The sequence below is a fragment of the Somniosus microcephalus genome, chromosome 26, assembly GCF_052327205.1.
Source record: "Somniosus microcephalus isolate GS21.2 chromosome 26, FLI_Smic_1.0, whole genome shotgun sequence".
Classification (NCBI taxonomy): domain Eukaryota; kingdom Metazoa; phylum Chordata; class Chondrichthyes; order Squaliformes; family Somniosidae; genus Somniosus; species Somniosus microcephalus.
Genome location: NC_141012.1, coordinates 15,803,254 through 15,825,342, shown reverse-complemented (window position 1 = coordinate 15,825,342; position 22,089 = coordinate 15,803,254). Strand labels below are relative to the sequence as shown.

Sequence of the window (22,089 nt, the reverse complement as noted above, 5' to 3'; positions counted from 1 at the left end):
ATCTTATTGCATGGCAGAGCAGGGTTGAGGAGCTGTATGGCCTACTCCTGCGCTTACTACTTATGTTCTTAAAGCCAAATTGCTGAAGGTAGCTTTATTCAGTTAGCACATTTTAATCTTGTACACTGTCAGCTGTGGCTCAGTTGGTAGCACTTGCACCTCCTGAGTCAGAAGGTTGTGGGTTCAAGTCCCACTCCAGAGCACATAATCTAAGCAGACAACTCAATGCAGTACTGAGGGAGTGCTGCACTGTTGGAGGTGCCGTTTTTTGGATGAGACGTTAAACCCGTTTGCCCTCTCGGGTGGACGTAAAAGATCCCATGGCGCTATTTGAAGAGCAGGAGTTCTTCTGGTGTCCTGGCCAAGATTCTCCCTCAACCAACACCTAAAACAGATGATCTGGTCATTTATTTCATTGGTGATTTTGGGAGCTTGCTGTGTACAAATTAGCTGCCACATTTCCTACATTACAACACTCTCTATAAGTACTTCATTGGATGTAAAGTACTTTGGGACATCCTGAGGTTGTGAAAGATGCTATATAAATGCAAATTATTTCCTTTTTTTTTTAAACACGTAAAGCAGTTTAAAAATACAGTATAGTTATAGAAGTTTTGGCTGCACATTATCTGAACTTTTGTAAATACCCTTATGGATTCTTCTGAATGTAATAAAATTCCAAAATTAAACTAAAAGACACACACAAACTCATTACATTGTTCATTCAAACCTTTTTGCCTCAGTTCACCATCATCCAATATTAAACATGTGTATATAAAGATTTTGTATCGTTACAAAACCTGATGTTATTGGCTTGATGTTTTTTACCTGATATTGGCCTATGGTCAAGTTCAATCACTCAAAGACAAAATTGTCCAAGCAACTGCAAGGAGGTAAAGCAGCCCGACCCTCCCCCCTCAGCTCCAAAACAAAGAGAACCTATGGTAGTCTTTTTTGTTACATACACACCATGATTAGTGTTCCAAGCCTTATTTTTCAGGCATAAGTTCACTATTGCAAAGATAGATTTCTTTTAGATTAAAATTTGTTGCATTTTTTGCAGCAAATATGTCACCTTGCTAAAACATACTTTTATTTTTTATATACATTTGGTTGGTGTCTCCAACTGGCTTGTCCACCAGCCATGCAGACCCTTGCATATTCTGCAGCTGTAATAAAATCATTTCTCCCTACCCCCATTGGGGAGGCTGTGTTGTAATAATAGTTATGCCATCTAGCAGCACAAAACACATGTAGTCACAAAATAAGGGGTGCAAAACAATATTAAAATTATTAGCTTTCTTAACTTGGGCAAATCAATTAATCTGTGCCCAAAACTACATATAAATGATTTGAGTTCATAACATTTTTGATCATTTGGCATTTTTTTAAAAATCTTAAACTTCAAACTAAACATCAATTCCTTAAATATTTCTTGACTGACCCCAAACATAAAACCTCAAACTCTTCTTGGAAGCCATTTAATTGTTTTGGTGAAAAAAATAGTTTTGAATGCTCTGAAAAGATTTACTGACAAATATGGTGGTTAATTTGCACATAAAATTCAATACCAATATGACATTAAAAACAAACTCCACTTATCAGAGTTGTGTTCAGTAAAATGCACATGCATGTAGAATAGGTTTAAGACTAAATTTCAGTACATTGAGGCAATATAGTCCACTTAATCAACTCCATGTGGAACACTGCAATTAGAACCTAGAAACCCTACACATTGCAACAGCAAGAACCTTTCCAGCTCATGATAAAAGACTTCTTCAGCTCCCTATACTGAACATTTACATGCAACACTTCATCCCTATGCTTTCCACAAAAACAGCTGTTACTGGATTAACTGGCTTGCTTGAGGCCACGACATGTCCCAGTCATTACTTTCAGTATTATTTACCTCTGTGAATCCCTCTTGCAGAACATCCAGCAAATTTCCTTTGGCTAAGCAGGCAATCATTTTATTTAGTGTTCCAAGAACAAGCAGAAGATCCTGGAAAAAAAATTTCAGACTCCAAATAAAGAGGATCTAATCCTCCAAAAAAACTGAGGGACTAAGAGAAGGCAGTTTCTTCTTATCCCGTCCGAGCAGCCCGTTACCTTCATTTTTAAACAGGATGAGAGTATCAGACTACAGAGTAGAAGAGAGGGAACAGACTGAGCATGCTCAACAGCCAACCAGTCATGTTTGAGAGGATTAGGTATGACAGAGTTGCCATGACGATAGTTCACCACAGGATGAGAGGGTGGGCACTGTCTAAAAAGGCAACGTCCACCGCAGATGGGGGGCTTTTTCAAGCATTACAAATAAAATCGACAAGCTGAATCTAAAAAAGCTTCCTTTAACAAACATTTCAGAAATCCTGCTTTTCAAGCATAAAGACAATAAATTACTCACTTCTGAAAGACATACACTGGCGTTAAAAAGAATGAGTTATCTGAATTGAACGTGCTTAAACTTGGTGTTGAAAACAGAGCTTTAGTTCATTTTATGTCGGCTATCTACAAGCTATTAGAGGTTGTGCTTCATTTTAATACTTTGAGCTGCTGTAGATGAGCATTTTTGTATCAATCTAAAAGTAGTTAGGTTATTGTTTTTAAATGTTAAACTCTTATTCTTTGAAACCTTATAAACTTGAATCCCATGGAACTATCCCATCGAATTAACCTGCCTGGAGTACTATTTGCAAAAAAAAAAACCTTAAGTGTTTACTATCAACATCTAGAGGGAAAATACCTGATGGGGGCAGATGCAATAGACAAATTTATAAAATCAACAAGGTTTTTTACTCCAGTTTGCAGTCATATTCTAAAATGCTGTTTCGCTAAGTGTTTGGGACAAAATTTAAAGAAAAAAACTTGCATTAATATGATGCCTTATCTCAAACGCCTCAAAGCACTTCAGACAATTAATCACTTAAGTACAGTAAGTGTAATGTAGGCAAATGTGGCAGCAATTTTGTACACAGCAAGATCCCACAAATAGCAATGAGATGAATGACTGGTTAGTTTTGCTTATGTTGACTGAAGGAGGAACATTGACCAAGACACTAGGGGAAAACGCCACGTTTTTCTTTCAGTAGTGCCATTGAATATCAAACCTCTACCTGAACCTCCATAATTCCTGACCAAAATCAGAGGGTTGCAGAATTTAATACCCATGGAGATTAATAAATAGACATCACTAATTCTGCCCATTCAGACATCAGTATGATGTATGCTTATCTTATAGAATGTCCTCAGACAGGAACCATACCATCTAAAAACATCTTCTTAGGCAGTCCCTCGAAACCGAGGATGACTTGCTTCCACATTAAAAATGAGTTTGCAGGTGACTGATTAGTCCAATGCGGGACCTACAGTCTCTGTCACAGGTGGGGCAGACGGTGGTTTAAGGGGCGGGTGGGTGGGGTGCTTGGGTTGACGTGTGCTCCTTACATTGTTTGCGCTTGGCTTCCGCTTGCTCCCGGCGAAGAGACTCGGTGTTCGGCGCCTTTCCGGATGCTTCTCCTCCCTGCCCTGCAGCATTAACAACCCAGGAACAGTACCGCTGAAGGCACTAAATTCCTTGAAGTTTCATTGGGTGTCTCCAACTGCAAAGTACTTTTAGTTACAAAGATAAATGACTCTGGTTCTTTTGCCAAGTTGGCCATTTTGACTTGGTCACAGGTGGGCTGATGGGTCAGCAACCCATAAAGGGCAGAAATATGTTTTCATCGTTGTTGCCCTGTGTGCCTTCCATTGACATCGGTGAGGGTCTCGGCCAGAATGTCAAAGTCATAAGTGAAAATTTTCAGTATTGTATCAAATGTAGTTGAATTTTCTCCACAGTATAAATGGATCCAGCACACCATGAATCACAGAACTGCTTCTGATGTGCTTTTGCCACTGCTGCTGAATATCACCATACCGGCCTGGTTTTGGGCACGGTATGAAATAATGCAAGTATAATCTGCTTGCAAAACATAATCACATTTTGCATATTTCTCTGTAAATCTGCACTGCAATGTCCTATGCTGAACTTCCAAAACCACACAACCTACCACCTCACACCACCCCCCCCCCCCTCCCCCCCCCCCCCCCCCCCCCCCCCAACCAACCACACCCCCACCAGTGAAAGAACCAGCCAGATGGCAAAGTTGTGAACTGGGATGGAGCAATAGGTCATGCATGGGGACAGGATGATGCAGACTAAGGGAGCATGTGTGGTGGCCGTGACCAGGAGAGATCAAGCATGTAGGTGAGGCCTGCCGGTGACCAGAAGGAACAAATAGGGAAGCTGGGCTGCCTGGGGGTGTGCCCTCCTCCCAATAAGAAGAGTATGAAGCACCAATACTGGTATCATTGCAGAAATTGTAAAGTAATATACTTTTTACTATTTTTAATATTGCTGCCACCTCCAGGCCTGCATACATGTTAAAAAGCGGGTTGTCTTAAAAGGAAAATGATATTGCTGTAATTATTGGGATGATACCAATCTTGGGGCTTCTGTCTATAATATGTTGGAAAAGAGTCACATTTCACTGCCACCTGCCAGTCCCAGTCTCTCTGCTGGCCCTACCTTGGCAGCAAGAGCTGGCATCAACAAAGTCTGATGGGTAACATTAGGGCCTTGGGCCATGAAGGGCGAAGCTAGGCAAAGACTTAATCTCACACCCTCCATGGCTTGGCATCCAATCCTTTGATTTTTTTTCTCCCCCCTCTTTAAAGCACCTTGGGTCATTTTCTACATTAACATGTGTGTGGAATGAATTGGTCTTTGGCAATATGGTTCTGGAATCTGATTGGTTGATGAAACAGTGATTCTGAGTTCCGATTAATCAAAGGGACTACAATCTCAAATTTCTACATTCTTACAGACAAAGCTTTTAATAGTACAGAAGGGTAGTTAGAGTACAGCTGCTCAAAGCTCAGATGCAGCAGCACCACACAGCACCTGGCATTTCCATGGCTAAGTAACTTTTTCATTAATAATAGTGTAAAATATAATTGCTGCTTCTTTAAGAATCACTGAGATGGTTATAGCAAATAAGCTGCAGGATTTTGCTTTCATGAGGCCCATTGCCTACACTGGCCGCAAGTACCCTGAGGCTAGGGATGAAGTGACTGAACTACAGCAACACAAGTTTAACAGAACTCAAGAAGACTTTCTAAAGTAGCCTTTACATTACAGAAACATTTGTATTTGCAGTGGGACTGTAAAGGTGCAACCAATGGCCATTACTGTCAGCTGCAGTTAATAGAATAAGCTTGCCAACCTACTTTGTTTCAATGGCAAGACAGAAGTCCTTTTTTGTAGACCTCCCAATGGTCACTAGATTCACCATAGGAACATAGGATTTGCTAGCCGAGAAAAGACCAAGGTTCATCTAGTTCAGCTTCTGCCATCCTGGTAGTCGCATGGTAAACCCAACCACACTCTAATTACAGCCCTTTCTCAAATTTACTCTTGCTTTCTAAAGTCCTAGAACAAGCTGTTGCTCCCAACCATGCGCCCACCTCTTATCACTCTTCATTGGAGTCCCTGCACTCTCCCTCCACATATAGACACTGCTCTTGTCAACATCACTAACAACATCCCTGTAACTGTGACCATGGTCCGTTAACCCTCCATTCCAAAGTTGTTCAACTTTCCATCTGTCTGTTCGTTATCAAATATTGAATGAGTCAAAATTTCCTCCAGCTTAATGTAAGCAAAATTGAAACAATTCTTTTTGGTTCCTATCAGGTCCTACATACCTCTGCCCTTAACTCTGCTAACCTCCCCAAATGCCATCTCGGGCTAAGTCAGATGGACATGCTACTTGATTTCAAGCTGAATTGTTGCCTTCACATCTGCTCCAACATCTAGGCAGCCTTCATCTACCTGCCTAACATTGCCCACCTTTGCCCCAACCCCTCCCTCACTACTGCTAAGGTTCTAATGTCTTTATTATCTCAAGGTTCACCTTCTCTAATGGTCTCCTAGCTGGCTTTCTTGTTTCTTTGTTCCAAAATTGCAGCTCATTCAAAATTTAGCTAACCCATTAAAGCCCACACTTCCATTTCTATACCCACTTAAAGATCTGCACTTCCATTAGCCCACTCCTCACTAATCTCCAGTAACTCTTCTTATCCCTATAAGTCAATTTCATGATCTAATCCTTATCTTCATATATCTCATCCCACCTTACCAGGTGACCTCCTGCAGCCCCATGTCCCTGCTTGCACTCCATCCTCTGATACTGTTCTACTGCTCATTCACCATTTTCTTCACTCCACTGTTGGAAACTAGTCTTGCAGCCAACATTCCCCTGCCCTCTGCAACTCCCTCACAAAATCCATCTGCCTTTCCTCCTCCATATCATCATTCAAGATCCCACTGGAGACCCACCAATTAGCTCCATCCTACAGTACTGTATATACTTTTTTACCTCCAGTTGGTGCCCATTTTATTCTGAGCTATAAAATGCTCTAGGACATCTTTCAGATGTGAGAAGCATTATATAATTACATAAGAATTAGGAGCAGGAGTACAACCTTTTTTTATGTGGCACCTTATCGAATGCCTTTTGGAAATCCAAATACACAACATCCATTGGTTCCCCTTTATCTAGCCTGCTAGTTACATCCTCAAAACTCTAATAAATTTGTCAAACACAATTTACCTTTCATAAAACCATGTTGACTCTTTATTATGATTTTCTAAGTACCCAGTTACCACTTCCTTAATAACGGATTTAAGCATTTTCCTGACTACTGATGTCAGGCTAACTGGCTTGTAGTTCCCTGTTTTCTCTCTCCCTCCTTTCTTGAATAGTGGGGTTACATTTGCTACCTTCCAATCCACTGGGACCATTCCTGAATCTAGGAATTACAAGTTTCTGTTGAAGTTACAACTCGGTTTAGATTTAAATTTCTATTTTTTAAATTCTAAATGGTGTTAACTCCTCAACCTGTAGACTGTCCATACCAACTGGCTGTAATTGCTTTTATATTGGTGCTGTTTTGATTCAGATTTGATGGAAAAACTGGATCTGCCAGTATAATAAAGGAGCCAGATTTAGCAGTGTAAATGCCAGGAGCTGACTCAGATACTGGTCTCCTGGAATCCAAACTAAAACAAGGCCAATATAAAAGCAGCTTGTAGCTCTTGCTGACAACTGCAATTTACTCTAAATCCAGCACGTTAGAAGTGTACTGTTACATGGAAGGCTGGCTTCAATATTCGAGCATGGGGGAAGGGGTTGTCTCAATTAGCACATTTCCACTGAAATCCCATTCTCAAATGACATGCACAATTACTGCATTCCCTAGGGGTGAGTTTGACACTCTTAGTTGGTCATGGTGAGGAAAATAAGACAACTAGCTTTATGTATTTCCATGTTACTCAAGTGCCACTCCTGGTGAGTAGACCAAGGAATGGGACTGCTAGCATCTATAACTGTCAGTAGAAACAGAGGGGCAAAAATTCAAGGGTCCCTGCTCCATTGGTGGAGGAGCGGTGGAGCGGGACTTCCGGCCACCTAAATTCAAAGATATAGGCACCGACATTTCCACAGTAGGGGTGTGCTACCCACTCCCATACACATGGAACAGAAATGCCCGCCGCAACTATCAACTGCAAAATAAGAGCAGTTTCACGCCACAAACTCCGTTCCCTTGCCACCGATTCCATCCCTCTCCCTGGCAACTGTGACGTTGACAAAGTCTGTTCACAACATTTGTGTCATATCTGATCACGAGTTGAGCTTCCTACCTCATATCTGTTCCATCACTAAAACTGCCCATTTCCAACGCCGTTAGATCGTCTGACTCCACCCCTGCCTCCGCTCATCTGCTGCTGAAACCCTCATCCATGCCTTTGTTACCTCTACACTTGACAACGCCAATGCACTTCTGGCCGGCCTCCCCAGTTCTACCCTCCATAAACTTGAGCTCATCCAAAACTCTGCCACCTAACTCGCACCAAGTCCTGCTCACCCATCTCCCCCTGTGCTCTTTGACCTGCATTGGTTCCCAGTTAAGCAACCCCTCCATTTTAAAATTCTCATCCTTGTTTTAAAATCCCTCCATGGCCTCGCCCCTCCCTATCTCTGTGATCTCCTCCAGCCCTATAATCCCCTGAGATCTCTGCGCTCCGCCAATTCTGGCCTCTTGAACATCCCCGATTTGAACTGCTCCACCATTGGCAGCCGTGCCTTCAGCTGCCTAGGTCCTAAGCTCTGGAATTCCCACCTTCAATCTCTCCGCCTCTCTACTTGTCTTTCTTCCTTTAAGACGCTCCTTTAAAACCTACCTCTTTGACCAAGCTTTTGGTCACCTGCCTTAACATCTACTTATATGGCTCGGTGCCAAATTTTGTTTTTTTGATAACGCTCCTGTGAAGTGCCTTGGGATGTTTTATTATGTTATAAAGGCACTATATAAATGTAAGCCCTTGTTGTTCCGATGGTCAAGTCTGCACCTCTTTGAGGATCAAAGAAGACAACTAACATATTTTATTAATTTCCCCAAAGGGGAACATGGCCATTAAATTTAAGATAATCAATTCCCTCTGAAGAAAGTCCTAAGGAAGTCCCTAAAGTCTCTTGCACACAGAAGGGAGTGGACAACCCCCCCTCCCCCACACACAATCAGAATTTGAGATGGAGCAAAAGCAGAGTGGAAACCCAATGGATCCAAATTTCCTGTCATCCAGTGACGATTTTCCTGTGTTCCACCCTCTCACCAACAATTTTGGGCCCAGGATCGAAATATTTCAACTTTACATAATGGTCCATGGATCTGATATGTAGAGGATTTTTTTAAAGGAGAAATTTTGTGTAACTACCCTGTACTCAGAATTGTAAATACTTACCCCTTTATAAAAGAAACTTTTTTTTTAACAAGACAAATTCAATTTGTATAAATCTAATTTGCAGGACTCCACTGTTGAAACTAGTGGAGTTCAGTGCAGTATCACGGGGCAAGCAGATTCCATGCTGGCAATGGAACCAGTCTGTTTACAGAACAGTCACATGCAGTCTTTTTTCTTAATTCATTTTTCATTGAATATTTACCAGAAAATCGTAAATGTTTATTGAAGACACAAGAAAATGAAGTAAATAAAAATGTGCTACTGCCTCAGACTCAAACAGACCAAACTGTTGACGAGAATGTTACAGGGTGGGCAGGCTGCAAGATAATGGGGGTAATTTTGACTCTGGGCACTCAGTAAAAATGACTCCAGGAGAGATGTAAAACAGGCTGACGATTCGCTATCGCCTGTTTTACACTATCACCCACCAAGTCAAAATTTACCCCCCCACTGTCTTTGGTTTATGGCACTCACTGTGCCCACTTTAATGGAATGGATGTATACAGGGTTCAACAAAGAAATGATGTAACAACGGCCCCATCTATATTGCAGAACCGTTTCAAAGGGAATTTGGCAAAGATCCCATCATGCTGAACTCATCCTGTTTATACTGACAGCCAGATTCAGCAATTTTAGCACAACTGTATATATACACAAGATTTACAAATGAACAGTTGCTCAAAAGTCACAAACACAAATTTGCCAATTTGGCCGCAGACCTTCCCAATGTCAGGGGAAGGTTCCTATTGGCCAGCAAAGCCATAACTACATTTCTGGTCTGTACTACTGTGCTTAGAGCTCAACCCACCCAAGCCCAGAATAAAACAGCATCTGGAGACAAAACTGACTTGCATTGTGTGATCCCAGCCTGCAGAGGCATGTGGGCTGCCTCATACAGTGCTATCTCTAGATGCAGCAGTAACATAAATCCATTACAAGATTATTTGAAGAATAAAAAAATTAACTGGCATAATATCACCTTGACTCAGTTAGTAGCACCCTCACCTCTGGGTCAGAAGGCTGTGGGTATGAGTCCCACACCAGGACTCGAGTACATAATCTAGAGCAGCATTGCATGCAATCCAGGTGTTGCATTGTTCGATGTGCCAACCTTTGGCTATGTTGAGCTGAGGATCCATTTGTATGTTCAGCTAGACATTAAAGGCACTGTTCAAAGAGCAGGGAGTTATCCAGTGTCCTGGCCAACATTCCTTCCTCAAACCAATACCACCAAAAAACAGATTAACCAGTCATTCAACTCATTGATGTTTATGGAACGTTGTTGGCTCAGGCATGGTTGCCATGTTTGCCAACATAACAGTAGTGTACTCCAAGTATTTTATTGTGTGAAGGCATTTCAACAATAAAAATTGAAGCATTTCTTTTTTTCTGCAGTTAAAAACTTATCCATATGCCATATTCTCTAACAACTGAAATGCTACTTTAATCCAATCATCCCTATTAATCAAAACATAACTACAATATGTGCACTAATCAAGTTTTCAAAGTAACATATATCCTGTTAGTGACAAACCTAAATCCAGCGATCCATTATGAATATTGCATTTGGTAATGAGGGCCTCAATGGCTGATTTGTAACTGAAAGTACTGTACAGCAATAGCAGCACATTATGCAAAATCTACCTAAACAATGATGTTCCGATAGTTTCAGTGAAACTGGAGCTTGGGAAGTGAGATTTACCAAAATGAAAGCTGTACATCCATAAATATGAAAATGTTTCTGTTATTCTCAGACAAATCTTCTTCAGGACATAAAAGGAGAAGCTAGCAAGAGAGAGAACTTTCAACTTGAGGTGAGAAATGGTTAGATTAGAGCTATTTCCAAATGTGGCATTTTAAAGAAGGATTTTTGTTTCGCATTTTTCAGTTTTCTCCCTTCCTCTTCCAGATGTGCTGATTTAGTTTGGGGTACAAGCTGCTCTACAGCTAAGTTGACTTTCTTCATGCAGGAGCCGAGACTGATGTGGTGTCTCACAGCTGAGCCAGATCCTTTCCTTGCCCAATATCCATATTTGCCAGTAAGAATCACCTCAACAATCAAAAGTGGGAAACCTGGCGGTAGGCCTTTGCACTGAAGCCAATCATGGCACCCATACCATCACCCTGGCTGGCTGAGATTAGCCAACTCAGAGCACACTGGAGCCTTACTGGTTTTTTATGGCTCAGTTTCACTCTGGGCTCAGTCCTTGACAAGGGAGCTCTTTTTCTGGAGGATTTCATTCTGTTTATTTGCAGGGAAAACTAAAAGTAAAACTCCGGATACTTCTGTGTTTAAACTGTAATTGGAGCCAATCCCTGACTCAGACACCAAGACAGCAATTTTGCTTCTTCCCTCAATCCTAACATTTTTCTAAAATCACATCATTTAAATGAATGGAAGTCAGTAATTCCCAAACTTTTAAAAGATATGCACATATATTCATACCTAGCACAAAGGAAGATGGTTGTGGTGATTGAAGGTCAATCATCACAGCCCCAGGGCATTGCTGCAGGAGTTCCTCAGGGCAGTGTCCTAGGCCCAACCATTTTCAGCTGCTTCATCAATGACCTTCCCTCCAACATAAGGTCAGAAATGGGGATGTTCGCTGATGACTGCACAGTGTTCAGCGCAATTCACAACTCCTCAGATAATGAAGCAGTCCATGCCCGCATGCAACAAGACCTGGACAACGTTCAGGCTTGGGCTGATAAGTGGCAGGTAACATTCGCGCCACAAGTGCCAGCCAATGACTATCTCCAACAAGCGAGAGTCTAACCACCACCTCTTGACATTCAACCACATTATCATCGCCGAATCCCCCACCATCAACATCCTGGGGTCACCACTGACTAGAAACTTAACTAGACCAGCCACATAAATACTGTGGCAACAAGAGCAGGTCAGAGGCTGGGTATTCTGCGGCAAGTGTCTCACCTCCTGACTCCCCAAAGCCTTTCCACCATCTACAAGGCACAAGTAAGGAGTGTGATGGAATACTCTCCACTTGCCTGGATGAGTGCAACTGCAACAACACAAGAAGCTCGACACCATCCAGGACAAAGCAGCCCGCTTGATTGGCACCCCATCCACCACCTTAAACATTCACTCCCTCCACCACTGGCATACCGTGGCTGCAGTGTGTACCATCTACAAGATGCACTGCAGCAACTCGCCAAGGCTTCTTCGGCAGCACCTCCCAAACCCGCGACCTCTACCACCTAGAAGGACAAGGGCAGCAGGCGCATGGGAACACCACCGCCTCCAAGTTCCCCTCCACGTCACACACCATCCTGACTTAGAAGTATATCGCTGATCCTTCATCGTCACTGGGTCAAAATCCTGGAACTCCCTCCCTAACAGCACTGGGAGTACCTTCACCACACTGACTGCAACGGTTCAAGAAGGCGGCTCACCACCACCTTAAGGGCAACTAGGGATGGGCAATAAATGCTGGCCTTGCCTGCAATGCCCAGATCTCATAAGCGAATTAAAAAAGAGTACACTGGCCACATGTTGGCCATGCTTGTCCTTAAAAGTTGAAAATCACTGCTGTACAAGACTGAATGTTAAAGATAGTAAAGGTTTGTACATCTACCGGAAGCTTATGCAACCTTAATATTGTAGGCTTCAGATTTGCTATTTGTGTAGAAGACTTAAAAGTAAGCTTACAAAATATAGAAGTGATCTTACTCACAGAGAAATTGTGATCATTTAAATGGTCACTTAATTACATTCCTGTTATAAAAGATATCTGTACAATTACCGACACCTCTCAGTTGCCCCAGGTTTATCTTTATGCTTTTTAAAAACTCTTGGTCGGAGCAGGCATGGAAGCAGAAATTTTGTGCAAAAATCCTCCTTCAATGACATCAAAATGAGGACAGTGACTGGAGCAGCATTTCTTGCTAATACATCATTAAAATACAAACAGATGTCACTGCAAGGAAAATTCTACACAAATAATCTGTTTTCCAAGCCACTCCTAATCAGCAGTTTAAGACCTAAGAACAAGGAATTACTGAGACACCGGTAAATGACACCTCCCTTTACTCCATTTAAGATTAAGTGCCACTTAATCTGAACACAATTCCCTTTAAGCATAGTGTTTGAATTATAGCTAGAAGAACATTTGATGCCATGCATGGGAATACCAGCACCGACAGCTCACACATTAATGAGTACAAAAACGCATTTTAAATTTTACACAAATATACATAAAAATTATAAACCACCATCACAAAACAGATCAGTAGAAAGAGTAGTGGCATTCTACTACAGTATAGAAAGCCCAGCATGAAAATGAACCACAGCAAACTGTAAGGCTTTGTGTGCCTTTGTCCATACACAAACAACAGCAGCAATATCAATATTAAAAAACCAAACAAGGAGCAATTACTGGGACACAAAGCTCTCCTACCGTTTCTGTCAGATCAACCAGCCAGGTTCTACTATGGAGATCCATTAGAATCAAACTTTCTTGGGATCCTTGTTTTGTTTAGTGTAGTACTAAGCCACTTCAAGAATGTCCTAGGTTTCATTCATGTTCTGTGCTGGGTCTGTACTAATACTTTATAAGATAAACTGCATTAAACCTACCTTGGCTGCCAAATCCACAATATTGGGTTCAGTGGAACTGTCCCACTTATATGGCCCACTCTCACAGGATACCTCCATGACCTCTTTGACATTTGCACATGGTAAATAACAATGTTCCATAAGTGCCAACATCAGAACAGCATTATTTGTAAGAAGGCAGGAAAGTTATTAACTTGGCAGCAAATCCAACCAGATCTCAAGTGTAACACCTTTCAATCAGTTCCAGGATGTTGAGATGGGTTTACATAATGCCGCTAGAGCACAGAAATATTGCTTGAGCTGGAGGTCATCTTTCAGTCGATGGTCATGAAGATATGACAATGTTGACACTAAATAAAAGCATCTTTTTGTATAAGTTTCAACAATAGCCTTCCAGAGAATGTCCATAGCGTTACCTTCGACTGTAATCTACTTGCAAACAGAAGCCGCAGTTGATCAAAGGCTTTAGCTTGTTCAGGAAGTAAAGTGAAATAAAACCTATTGTACTAAAGTCACTGTGCTTTATCGAGCTATATTCAAAGTATAAGGAAAAATGATGTTGTAATGGAAAGCTTTAGTATTATCAGCCCAGTCACAGTCTGCTCTCCCGATGCATTCTGAATTTTGAAAATGTACCAAACACCAATCTGTACTGAAGGATTTTGGACTTTTCAATATGGACTTTTAATACCAGCTTTAAAGGAAAACTAAAGCAATGGACTTGAGTTTCAAGTTGTAGGCATCTCCATCTGGAAAATTGTTGCGTCTTAATGTCAATAAAACCAATTATTTTGAAAGTTTTTAAGCCTAGGTTGATTCTTATATCTCATTCCCTACAGAGTTTTTAAAAAACCCTACAGTACACATCTGTAAATTTGAGGTCTGAAAATGCCAAGTAATTAAAATTTTTAACAGTTTTTTATAGTCTACAATTTTCATTTCTATATCAAATACAAGAAAGCTACTATTTACTCAGCATAACCAGTTTATTCTGCCTAATCCACTGGACATTTTACTAAACCTCAGTGTCTGAGCCTACAGTCACATTAATAAACAGCTCACAGTTGTCATCGTACACCAAAAACCAGTATCACCAGCAGAAAAATGGAGAGCAATACAGTATTACTCATTTTCTCCACACGTTCTCAATACCATCAGAATCTGTACATAAACAGCATTTTACAACACAGCCATTCTAACTGCTATACCTGTTTCAGTTGCTGCACTGCAATTCAACCACTGCACAATTACAATTACCTGAGTTTGTTTAATTTTACTTTTTTTTTTAAACAGTAGAAAGTGTGCTCATATATTACTGAACTATAAAATGAAATGTTTAGCAGCAGCAACAACAACTTGCATTTATATAGAGGAAGAAAGACTTGCATTTATATAGTGTAGGAATGTCTAGTTCCTATCCAAAGACAGGTCCACTCAGGCGATCAAACAAAACAAAGTTTAATGGAAACTAACAGGTTCAAACAAGTAACTACAGGAGAACATCGAGTGTAGGTCTGCTCAGTTCGGAGGCTCCACGAGGACTGCCTAGGGCGATCCCGTGGTTGACGTCATGACATCATCACGTTCTTCCTGCCAGTGGGGGATCACGTGATGAACGGCATGACGTCATCACGTTTACCCGCGCTGTTAAAGTAATCACGCTCTGTACAAGTAAACAGTATAAATAAAGATACAGACTCAGGCTGTAGCTAACATGTTGTTAAAGGGAATTATATACAAACGATCTGAGTCCTTTAGTGGCTCCGCCACAATAGCACCTTTCACATCCTCAGATATCCCAAAGACTTCAACACCAATGACGTACTTTTGAAATGTAGTCACTGTTGTAGTGTAGGCAAGCATGGCAGCCAATTTTCTCTCAGCCAGGGTCCCAAAATCAGCAATGAGATAAATGGCCAGATAATTTGATTTAGTGATACTGGTTGAGGGATAAATGTTGGCCTGGGGAACTCCTCTGCTCTTCTTCAGATGAAGAAAGATTCCTTTGCATTGATTCTGAGGTTTGAAGTGCTAAACTGATGTAAATTGATGCAGCCATGGTTGACGATCCACTTTTCTCTGTAGGAATGTACCTGGCTCCATCTGCACCTATGTGACTGAGATTGTGAACGCCACATGTGAGGTGTCATATACAGGAAACTTTTTTTTATCCAGCACCGACGAGACCGGCGTGGTGCCAGTTGATCAAAAAGTCCGGATTACAGAGGTATACTTACCAAGGTATGAGAGCCCCATACACGGCCACGGGTGCAGGAGTCCCGGTTACACGGCACTTGTGCAAGAGTCCTGGTTACACGGCACTTGTGCAAGAGTCCCGGTTACACGGCCACAGATCCAGGAGTCCCTGTTGCACGGCCACAGGTGCAGGAACCCCGGTTACACGGCCACAGATCCAGGAACCCCGGTTACACGGCCACAGGTGCAGGAACCCCGGTTACACGGCCACTAATCTATAGTAAAACTTACCTGAACCTACTCCTGAATTTTGCCGGTTAAGAGAGATTTCTGGATATTTAGGTGCCGGTTAAGAGAGAGTTTCCTGTATCTGTATACCAACAAGTTACACCCACAGATACCATAACTTTTTTTTAAATGAAGGTAAGTACGCCTCTAATTTTATTAAACTCGTTTGCTCCGGTCCCTTTATCTGATCTTGTCTGCCAAAACCCAACTGCAGCCAAGAGGATGGTTGGACAATTTTCTCCACATCCTTAAGCATTACTACACTTAGTCAGCTGCTAAGAGATGCATCTATGTGACCTGGCAATGGCCAGAGCCCCCTCTCCATTAATTATGGAGGAGCTGAGCCTGTGAGTGAACATTTTGAAGGTAACTCTCTAACTTGGCTTTTTGTAGCCGTTGCAGTGCTCCTTTGTTCATTCCTGAAATGACAAACGGTGTCCTAACAAAAAGCACATGCTTCTTATCATATGTTACATATTAAAATATTGCCCTATTACAGATAGCGAAGGCACACATTTTTAAAAACATGTAATCCCATATCAATTCTGACGCAAACTCTTCCACAATTTAAAACCAATTAAGCTTATCTTTTGAAAAAATTCAGCATCCCTTTTCAGAACTATTAAAGTTCAATTTGAAACTGCTAAATCCTTTTAGAAAAACGCTAAGACGTACAATAGACAAAATGCGGAGTAAATTTAACTTTCAAAAAAGTTTTTTTTTGTAAAAAGACCAGAAAAAAGTTATATATATTTTAACAAGCTTCGTAAAAAATCCAATAAAATATTTTAGGAAAGTAAATAGAATTCTAAGAAAAAAACACATTGAACCCACTTCCTCCCTACTGTAGGACCTCCGACATAATGGAATCAGCTTCCTTAATGATACACTGAACTCTCGGGTACTCCGTAGAAAAGATGAAAAGAGCTAAATGCTGGAAATCCAAATTAAAACCAGAACATTTTGAAATGTACAGCAGTTTAGTCAGCATCCAGAAGACAATGAACTGTAAGATAAGTGATTTAGCACAACATGCCAATCTGTGATAAGTTCTGCAAATGTCAACAACTACCAAGGGTAGTGTGATTTAAAACATGTAACGTGGCTCCTATCACCTACACATACTGAATTGAAGATAGTGGGGGAAAAATTGGGTGAGTAGCGCCACCTGTTAGCGCCTAAAGAGGCAGTCAGTGGCTGTAGCGCCACTGGCTGCGCCTCCCGCGATATTCAGCAGGGGCGCTAATGGTGGTGTTAGCCATGTGCGCTGCGCCGCCACCGATGACGTCATCGGTGTGCGCAGCGCCCCGTTCGCGATATTTGGTAGCGAACGGCGCAGTTGCGCCGTTCGCTACCCACGCCCAGTTCACGGGGCCTTACTGTGCCGGCAGCGGCGCAAGTTAAGGTGGAGGTGCGGGGCGGCCGCCTGCCAGCACCTCCGTCCCTGGCCTCCTGACCCACCCCCCCCCCCCCCCCCCCCCCCCCCCAAACGCAGCATTGCCGACTGTTTCCCGAGAGCCCGGCACTTCTCCTTGGTGCCGGGCTCGTTTGCCGGCACTCGCGAGCGGGGATCGCACTGTTGCAGGCCCCTCCCCCTTAACAATGGGAGGCAGTACTGCAGCGTGTGGCGCTGCGGCACGTTGCGCTGCGATATTCAGTTTCAGCACCCTAAGAGGGACGCGGAGCGCCTCGAGCCTCGTCCCGTCTCCTTCTAGGCTCACACTCCCAATCTCTCTCTCTCTCTCTCTCTCTCTCTCTCTCTCTCTCTCTCTCTCTCCCTCTCCCCCCCCCCAGTCGCTCCCTCTCTCTCTCTTCCAACAACAACATGCCCTCAAAAAGCCTCGGCACCGCCGGGCTCCCCCAGCTAGTTTACTATAAATAGCCAGAAATGGGGTGAGATAGAATCATGTGTGACAGTACTTTTTAATAGGCTAATCTGTCAACCATGTGACAACCAAGACCCGTCCGTTAACTTCAAATCCAAAATCTCTAATCAGATAACCAAACATTAGTTCACTGTAAGCAACTGAATGTTTTCAAATTCAAAATGCCCAATCAGTCAATTTCTGGGTCTCATACTGCCAGATTAAACTGTTACACCGTATACTGAGAGGGGAAGGGGAAGTGGAGGGCAGTTATTCATGCACTAATTACGAAAAACATTACCAAGCATTGAGAGTAAGGATGAAGGGAACAATATTTCTTCCTTTTAGTTCACACTGGAGAACATTTTCAGCAAAGTCTAAATGAATTCCTGAGCATTTTGAAAACCATATATGAAGCAGGCTAGTAAACTGTGAATTAAACTATTTCCTTCTTCATGAGGGACAGACCAACTACTCTATTTGCATGATCATTTCTTTTCCTGTTGACACATGCATTAATGCATTGAGCTGTTCAACATCTCAACCACAAACCAGCAGCTTTCACAACCTGGTACTATGGAAACGAATGACTGTCTGTCTATTTTCTGACTTCCGGATGCTGATCAATGCTGGTGAGATTGCAAATCAGCAGCTACAGCTAAATCTATAATGTCCATGTTCATTAATAGTTGGAATTAAAAAAAAAAAAACTCTACAAATGTATATTGTCAGATTTCATCAATATTTTAATGTTTTGCAGCATCTAACACAAGTGCTGTAAAATCTGGTATACAAGTCACGCCCCCATGCATGTTTTCATCGCCTCTAAATATAAGCATACACTGTTGCAACTTATAACTTGCATTGCAGAGGCACAGGGCTGGATTTTGTCAGCCCCGAGGAGGCGGGTATGGAGACTGAACTGCCGGTAAAGTTGCCGAAAGTGGGGGCGGATGGCAAACCCGCCCCCATCCCGCCTCCGTGCCCTTTTGCCAGGAGGCGGGAAGCCGTCCTGCCTCGGGTCCTGTCTCCTCGAGACGGGAAAGGGATTAAATCCTTTTAACTGCCAGTTAACAGGCAGAAAAAAGGATTCGTCCCATTTTACCTTTTCAGGTGCCGGCTTCCCGATCTCTGAGAACCCTGCCGGGTTGGAGGAGTCGAGTAGGAGGTCTGCGGGGGTCGGAGGGGCCTGAAAGTGAGATGTAGAGGTGAGTGATGGATGCAAGTGTGGAGTGGTAAGTATGTGAGGTGAGTGTTAAGTGTTAGAAAATGTTCACTTACCTTTGTTTCTGCCTACAGCCTTCAGCCGCTGTGGCTCCGGAGTCCCCGACATCTCCATTGTAGATTTTACAGACTGGCTGTTGGATCCTCCGAACCAACAGTCATCTGCTTTCTACAAAGTAGAAAGGTTTGATGAGTCCTGAACACAAGAACTCATCAAGCTACGCAGAATGTCAGTGTTTGACAGCTTCACAGAGCTGTCAAACACTGACATTTCTTCTTTCAAGAAGTCTTGACAGATGGCCTGTCAGACGTTGACGTGCTCTGTCAGTGACTTCCCCCTAATTGGCCTGCTGAGCCCGCAGGGCGGGCTTAACAAGGTCAATCAGGGGACAATCCCACTGGTTGGCCAGAACATGATGGAGGAGGCGGGACTGAGACCCGGCAAGCAGCAGTCCCGCCTCCAGCACATCTCCATTCACAAAATCCAGCCCACAAACTGTACAAGAGCAATATACAACTTATGAAATACTGACACTTCAAACCATTGACATTCTTCTTCTAAATAGTAGTAGTTTTTTTCCTATTTCAAGAATTCAGTTCAAAATCAATTCTAAAGTATTATAAATACTAAGGCCGCAATTTTGCTGACACGGAGTGCGGGTTTGGAGGCGGGTCCGCTGTCAAAATCAAAATGATTGACAGTGGACTAGGAACCCGCTCCAAAACCCGTCTCCATGTAACTTTCCAAAGTGTCGGGTCTGCAATTTGAGAACAGACCTGACACCAAGCGGCGGGGGAGGCATGTAGGATAGTTAAATGCTTGTTAACTACTATTTTGACAGCCTATTTCTATTTTCCCATTTTTTCAACGAGATTCACGTCGTTCGGAGATCACGTCAGTTAAGTATGTCAGGTTCTCTATCTCTCCCCATTGCTGTGAATAGGTGGCAGTTGCAAAAGTGGTATGAAAGCGCAAATTTCACAGCTGTTCACTTTCCAATGTCACAAGCTTGAGCCTTCAGGACTTGGAAGACACTTTTGCGCTTTATGCAGTTTGGAAGTATTTGCAGTAAACTCTCTATCCACTGTCACCTCCTTGGAACAAGCTCCCTCACCATTGACAGATCGCTTCCGTCATCTCAACTTCAGCTGCCATCTATTCCAGCAACATCGGCGCCCTTGAAAAAATCTCACCTTGATCCTCTGAATCCCTCCACGATCAGCCCCAACACCAACATCACCAGGCACATCAACATCACCAACAACACCAACCATCAGCACCCGACAACATTGCTGCCCGGGAGGCCAGCAATGGCATCACCTTGGCCAGATTTACTTCACTTGATGCTGTACAACACCCTGGCTGCCACATGATGTGCCAGGTTGATACCACCCCACCCCAGCACCATAAAGCATCCCTATAATGTTGAAGCCATTCCTTTCACACTCATCATAATTGGGGTGGGGTGGGGCGGAGTTTTGTCTCAAAATTCACTGGCGCTCACTAAGACACTTCCAAAGGTGAGCACAGATCTGTCCAATAAGGTAAAGTGTTGAAAATATAGATTTCAATGTTTGACAACACATTAACAGAAACTTCACATGAACATTGGCTAAACCACCCAAGTGCCTACCCTTGTGAGTTAGTTCGTATGCTTGCAGTAGGATGAGAGTGAGTGTGAGGGGTGGCTAGTGAGATGGGGAAGTGATAATGTAGATAGAGAGGTGAAGGTGCAAGGTAAGTTGGTGTGAGTAAGGATGTGTAGGAGTAGGGTAGGGAAGGCAGGGTGATGGGGATGTGATGAGTGGCACAGCAGGATGAGGTTGCGTGTGGCTTTGCAGTAACGTTTCAAGATCTACTGAGATCATCGAAAGGTTTGCGCCACTGCAGCCTGGTCCTCCTGACGACATCCCTGCTTGTGTCCTCCTGTGCAATGTGCAACCAGGCTGCGTTATCTCCTGTGGAGGTGCCTTCCGCCCATGGGAAGGGAAGAGAACCTCCCTGTGTGCTGTGACTGGAGGGAGTCATGGGAGAGCCTGGGTGCAGCCGTGCACCTCTGTGCAGAGCTTGTCAAGTGTTCGCAGCACCTCAATGCTGTAGAACACTGACAGCACAACTGTCAATATCAATTTGGGCATGGTCCCTTCAATTGGCTGGCAAACGCACTGGGCGGGCTTAACAAGCCCTATTAACGAAAAATCGCTTGGAGAGTGCGGGCTGCAGCAGGCAGCGGGCTGGGACCACGACACCGACCCCGGCCGCCCTGAACCCACCTCAGTCGGCGAAATCGCGGCCTAAATGTTATTATTCAGTAATCCTGATAAAACATTTTCACAGTTAATTTTCATTGCCATTGACTCCAGCTGATGCAATCTGCTGCCACAGACATAGGGTCTATTTTTTGCAAGGTATTTCCTGATTTTTTTCCTTCCACCCACCCCACCTTTATACCACACAACCATCACCAACTGTAGCGAATGGCCCTCTGATTTTTCTTCCCTGCTAGTGAAGGAGTGCAGATCTTTGCTCACCACTTCCTTGATAGCATGCATGGTCCAGACTGAGAACTAGGCAAGTGCAGAATTACGTCCCATTTCTATGGTGCTATTCTGCACTCGCCCCCTTGAAACTGCAGGGTGAATTTGGAGTACAAGTAGCAACAATGGAACAACTGCACATGTGCAAGATTTGCACCTGCACTCATCTTCAAATGCCATGTTTGCAACTACTGTATGTTTTTGGACAGAGACCTCCCCTGATGGCTGGAGACGTAGCTATGTTTACTGCTACTATTGCTTTTCACTAGAGGCAGGAAATAAAACTGCATTTAGGTTATATTCTATGTGGCTCCCAAGGCATATACAGTAAAACCTGTAAATTACCGTCAAAGATCATACCTTGATCTTTAAAACATACAATAGACAAGATATTTACAGATGAGTAAGGCCATTTAGCCCATCTTAACTTATTCATTCAAAAAGATCTCACAGTTTGCCCATCGTGACATCCAAGTGTTTCTTAAATGATTGCTGGATTTTCATCACCACCACCCTACCTGAATTTCCATTCCATGTGCTAAACAAGAACTTTT

General features: G+C 42.9%; 1 protein-coding gene across 8 annotated transcripts in view; it reads right to left on the bottom strand.

Annotated features, from left to right (window-relative positions):
* The window catches only part of LOC147100324 (dixin-like), a 151,004-nt gene that overhangs the window by 117,095 nt on the left and 11,820 nt on the right, over window positions 1-22,089 (bottom strand). For 2 of the 8 annotated variants that reach the window (XM_085967900.1, XM_085967901.1), the window contains exon 1: window positions 1,910-2,171. The exons of 5 other annotated variants lie outside the window; for them this stretch is intronic. In XM_085967900.1, the coding sequence (XP_085824026.1) occupies window positions 1,910-1,969 (60 nt within the window). In that variant the 5' untranslated portion in view covers window positions 1,970-2,171. Of the gene's footprint in view, window positions 1-1,909; window positions 2,172-22,089 lie in introns of those variants that run through there. One more of the 8 variants, XM_085967903.1, reaches the window with a different exon arrangement.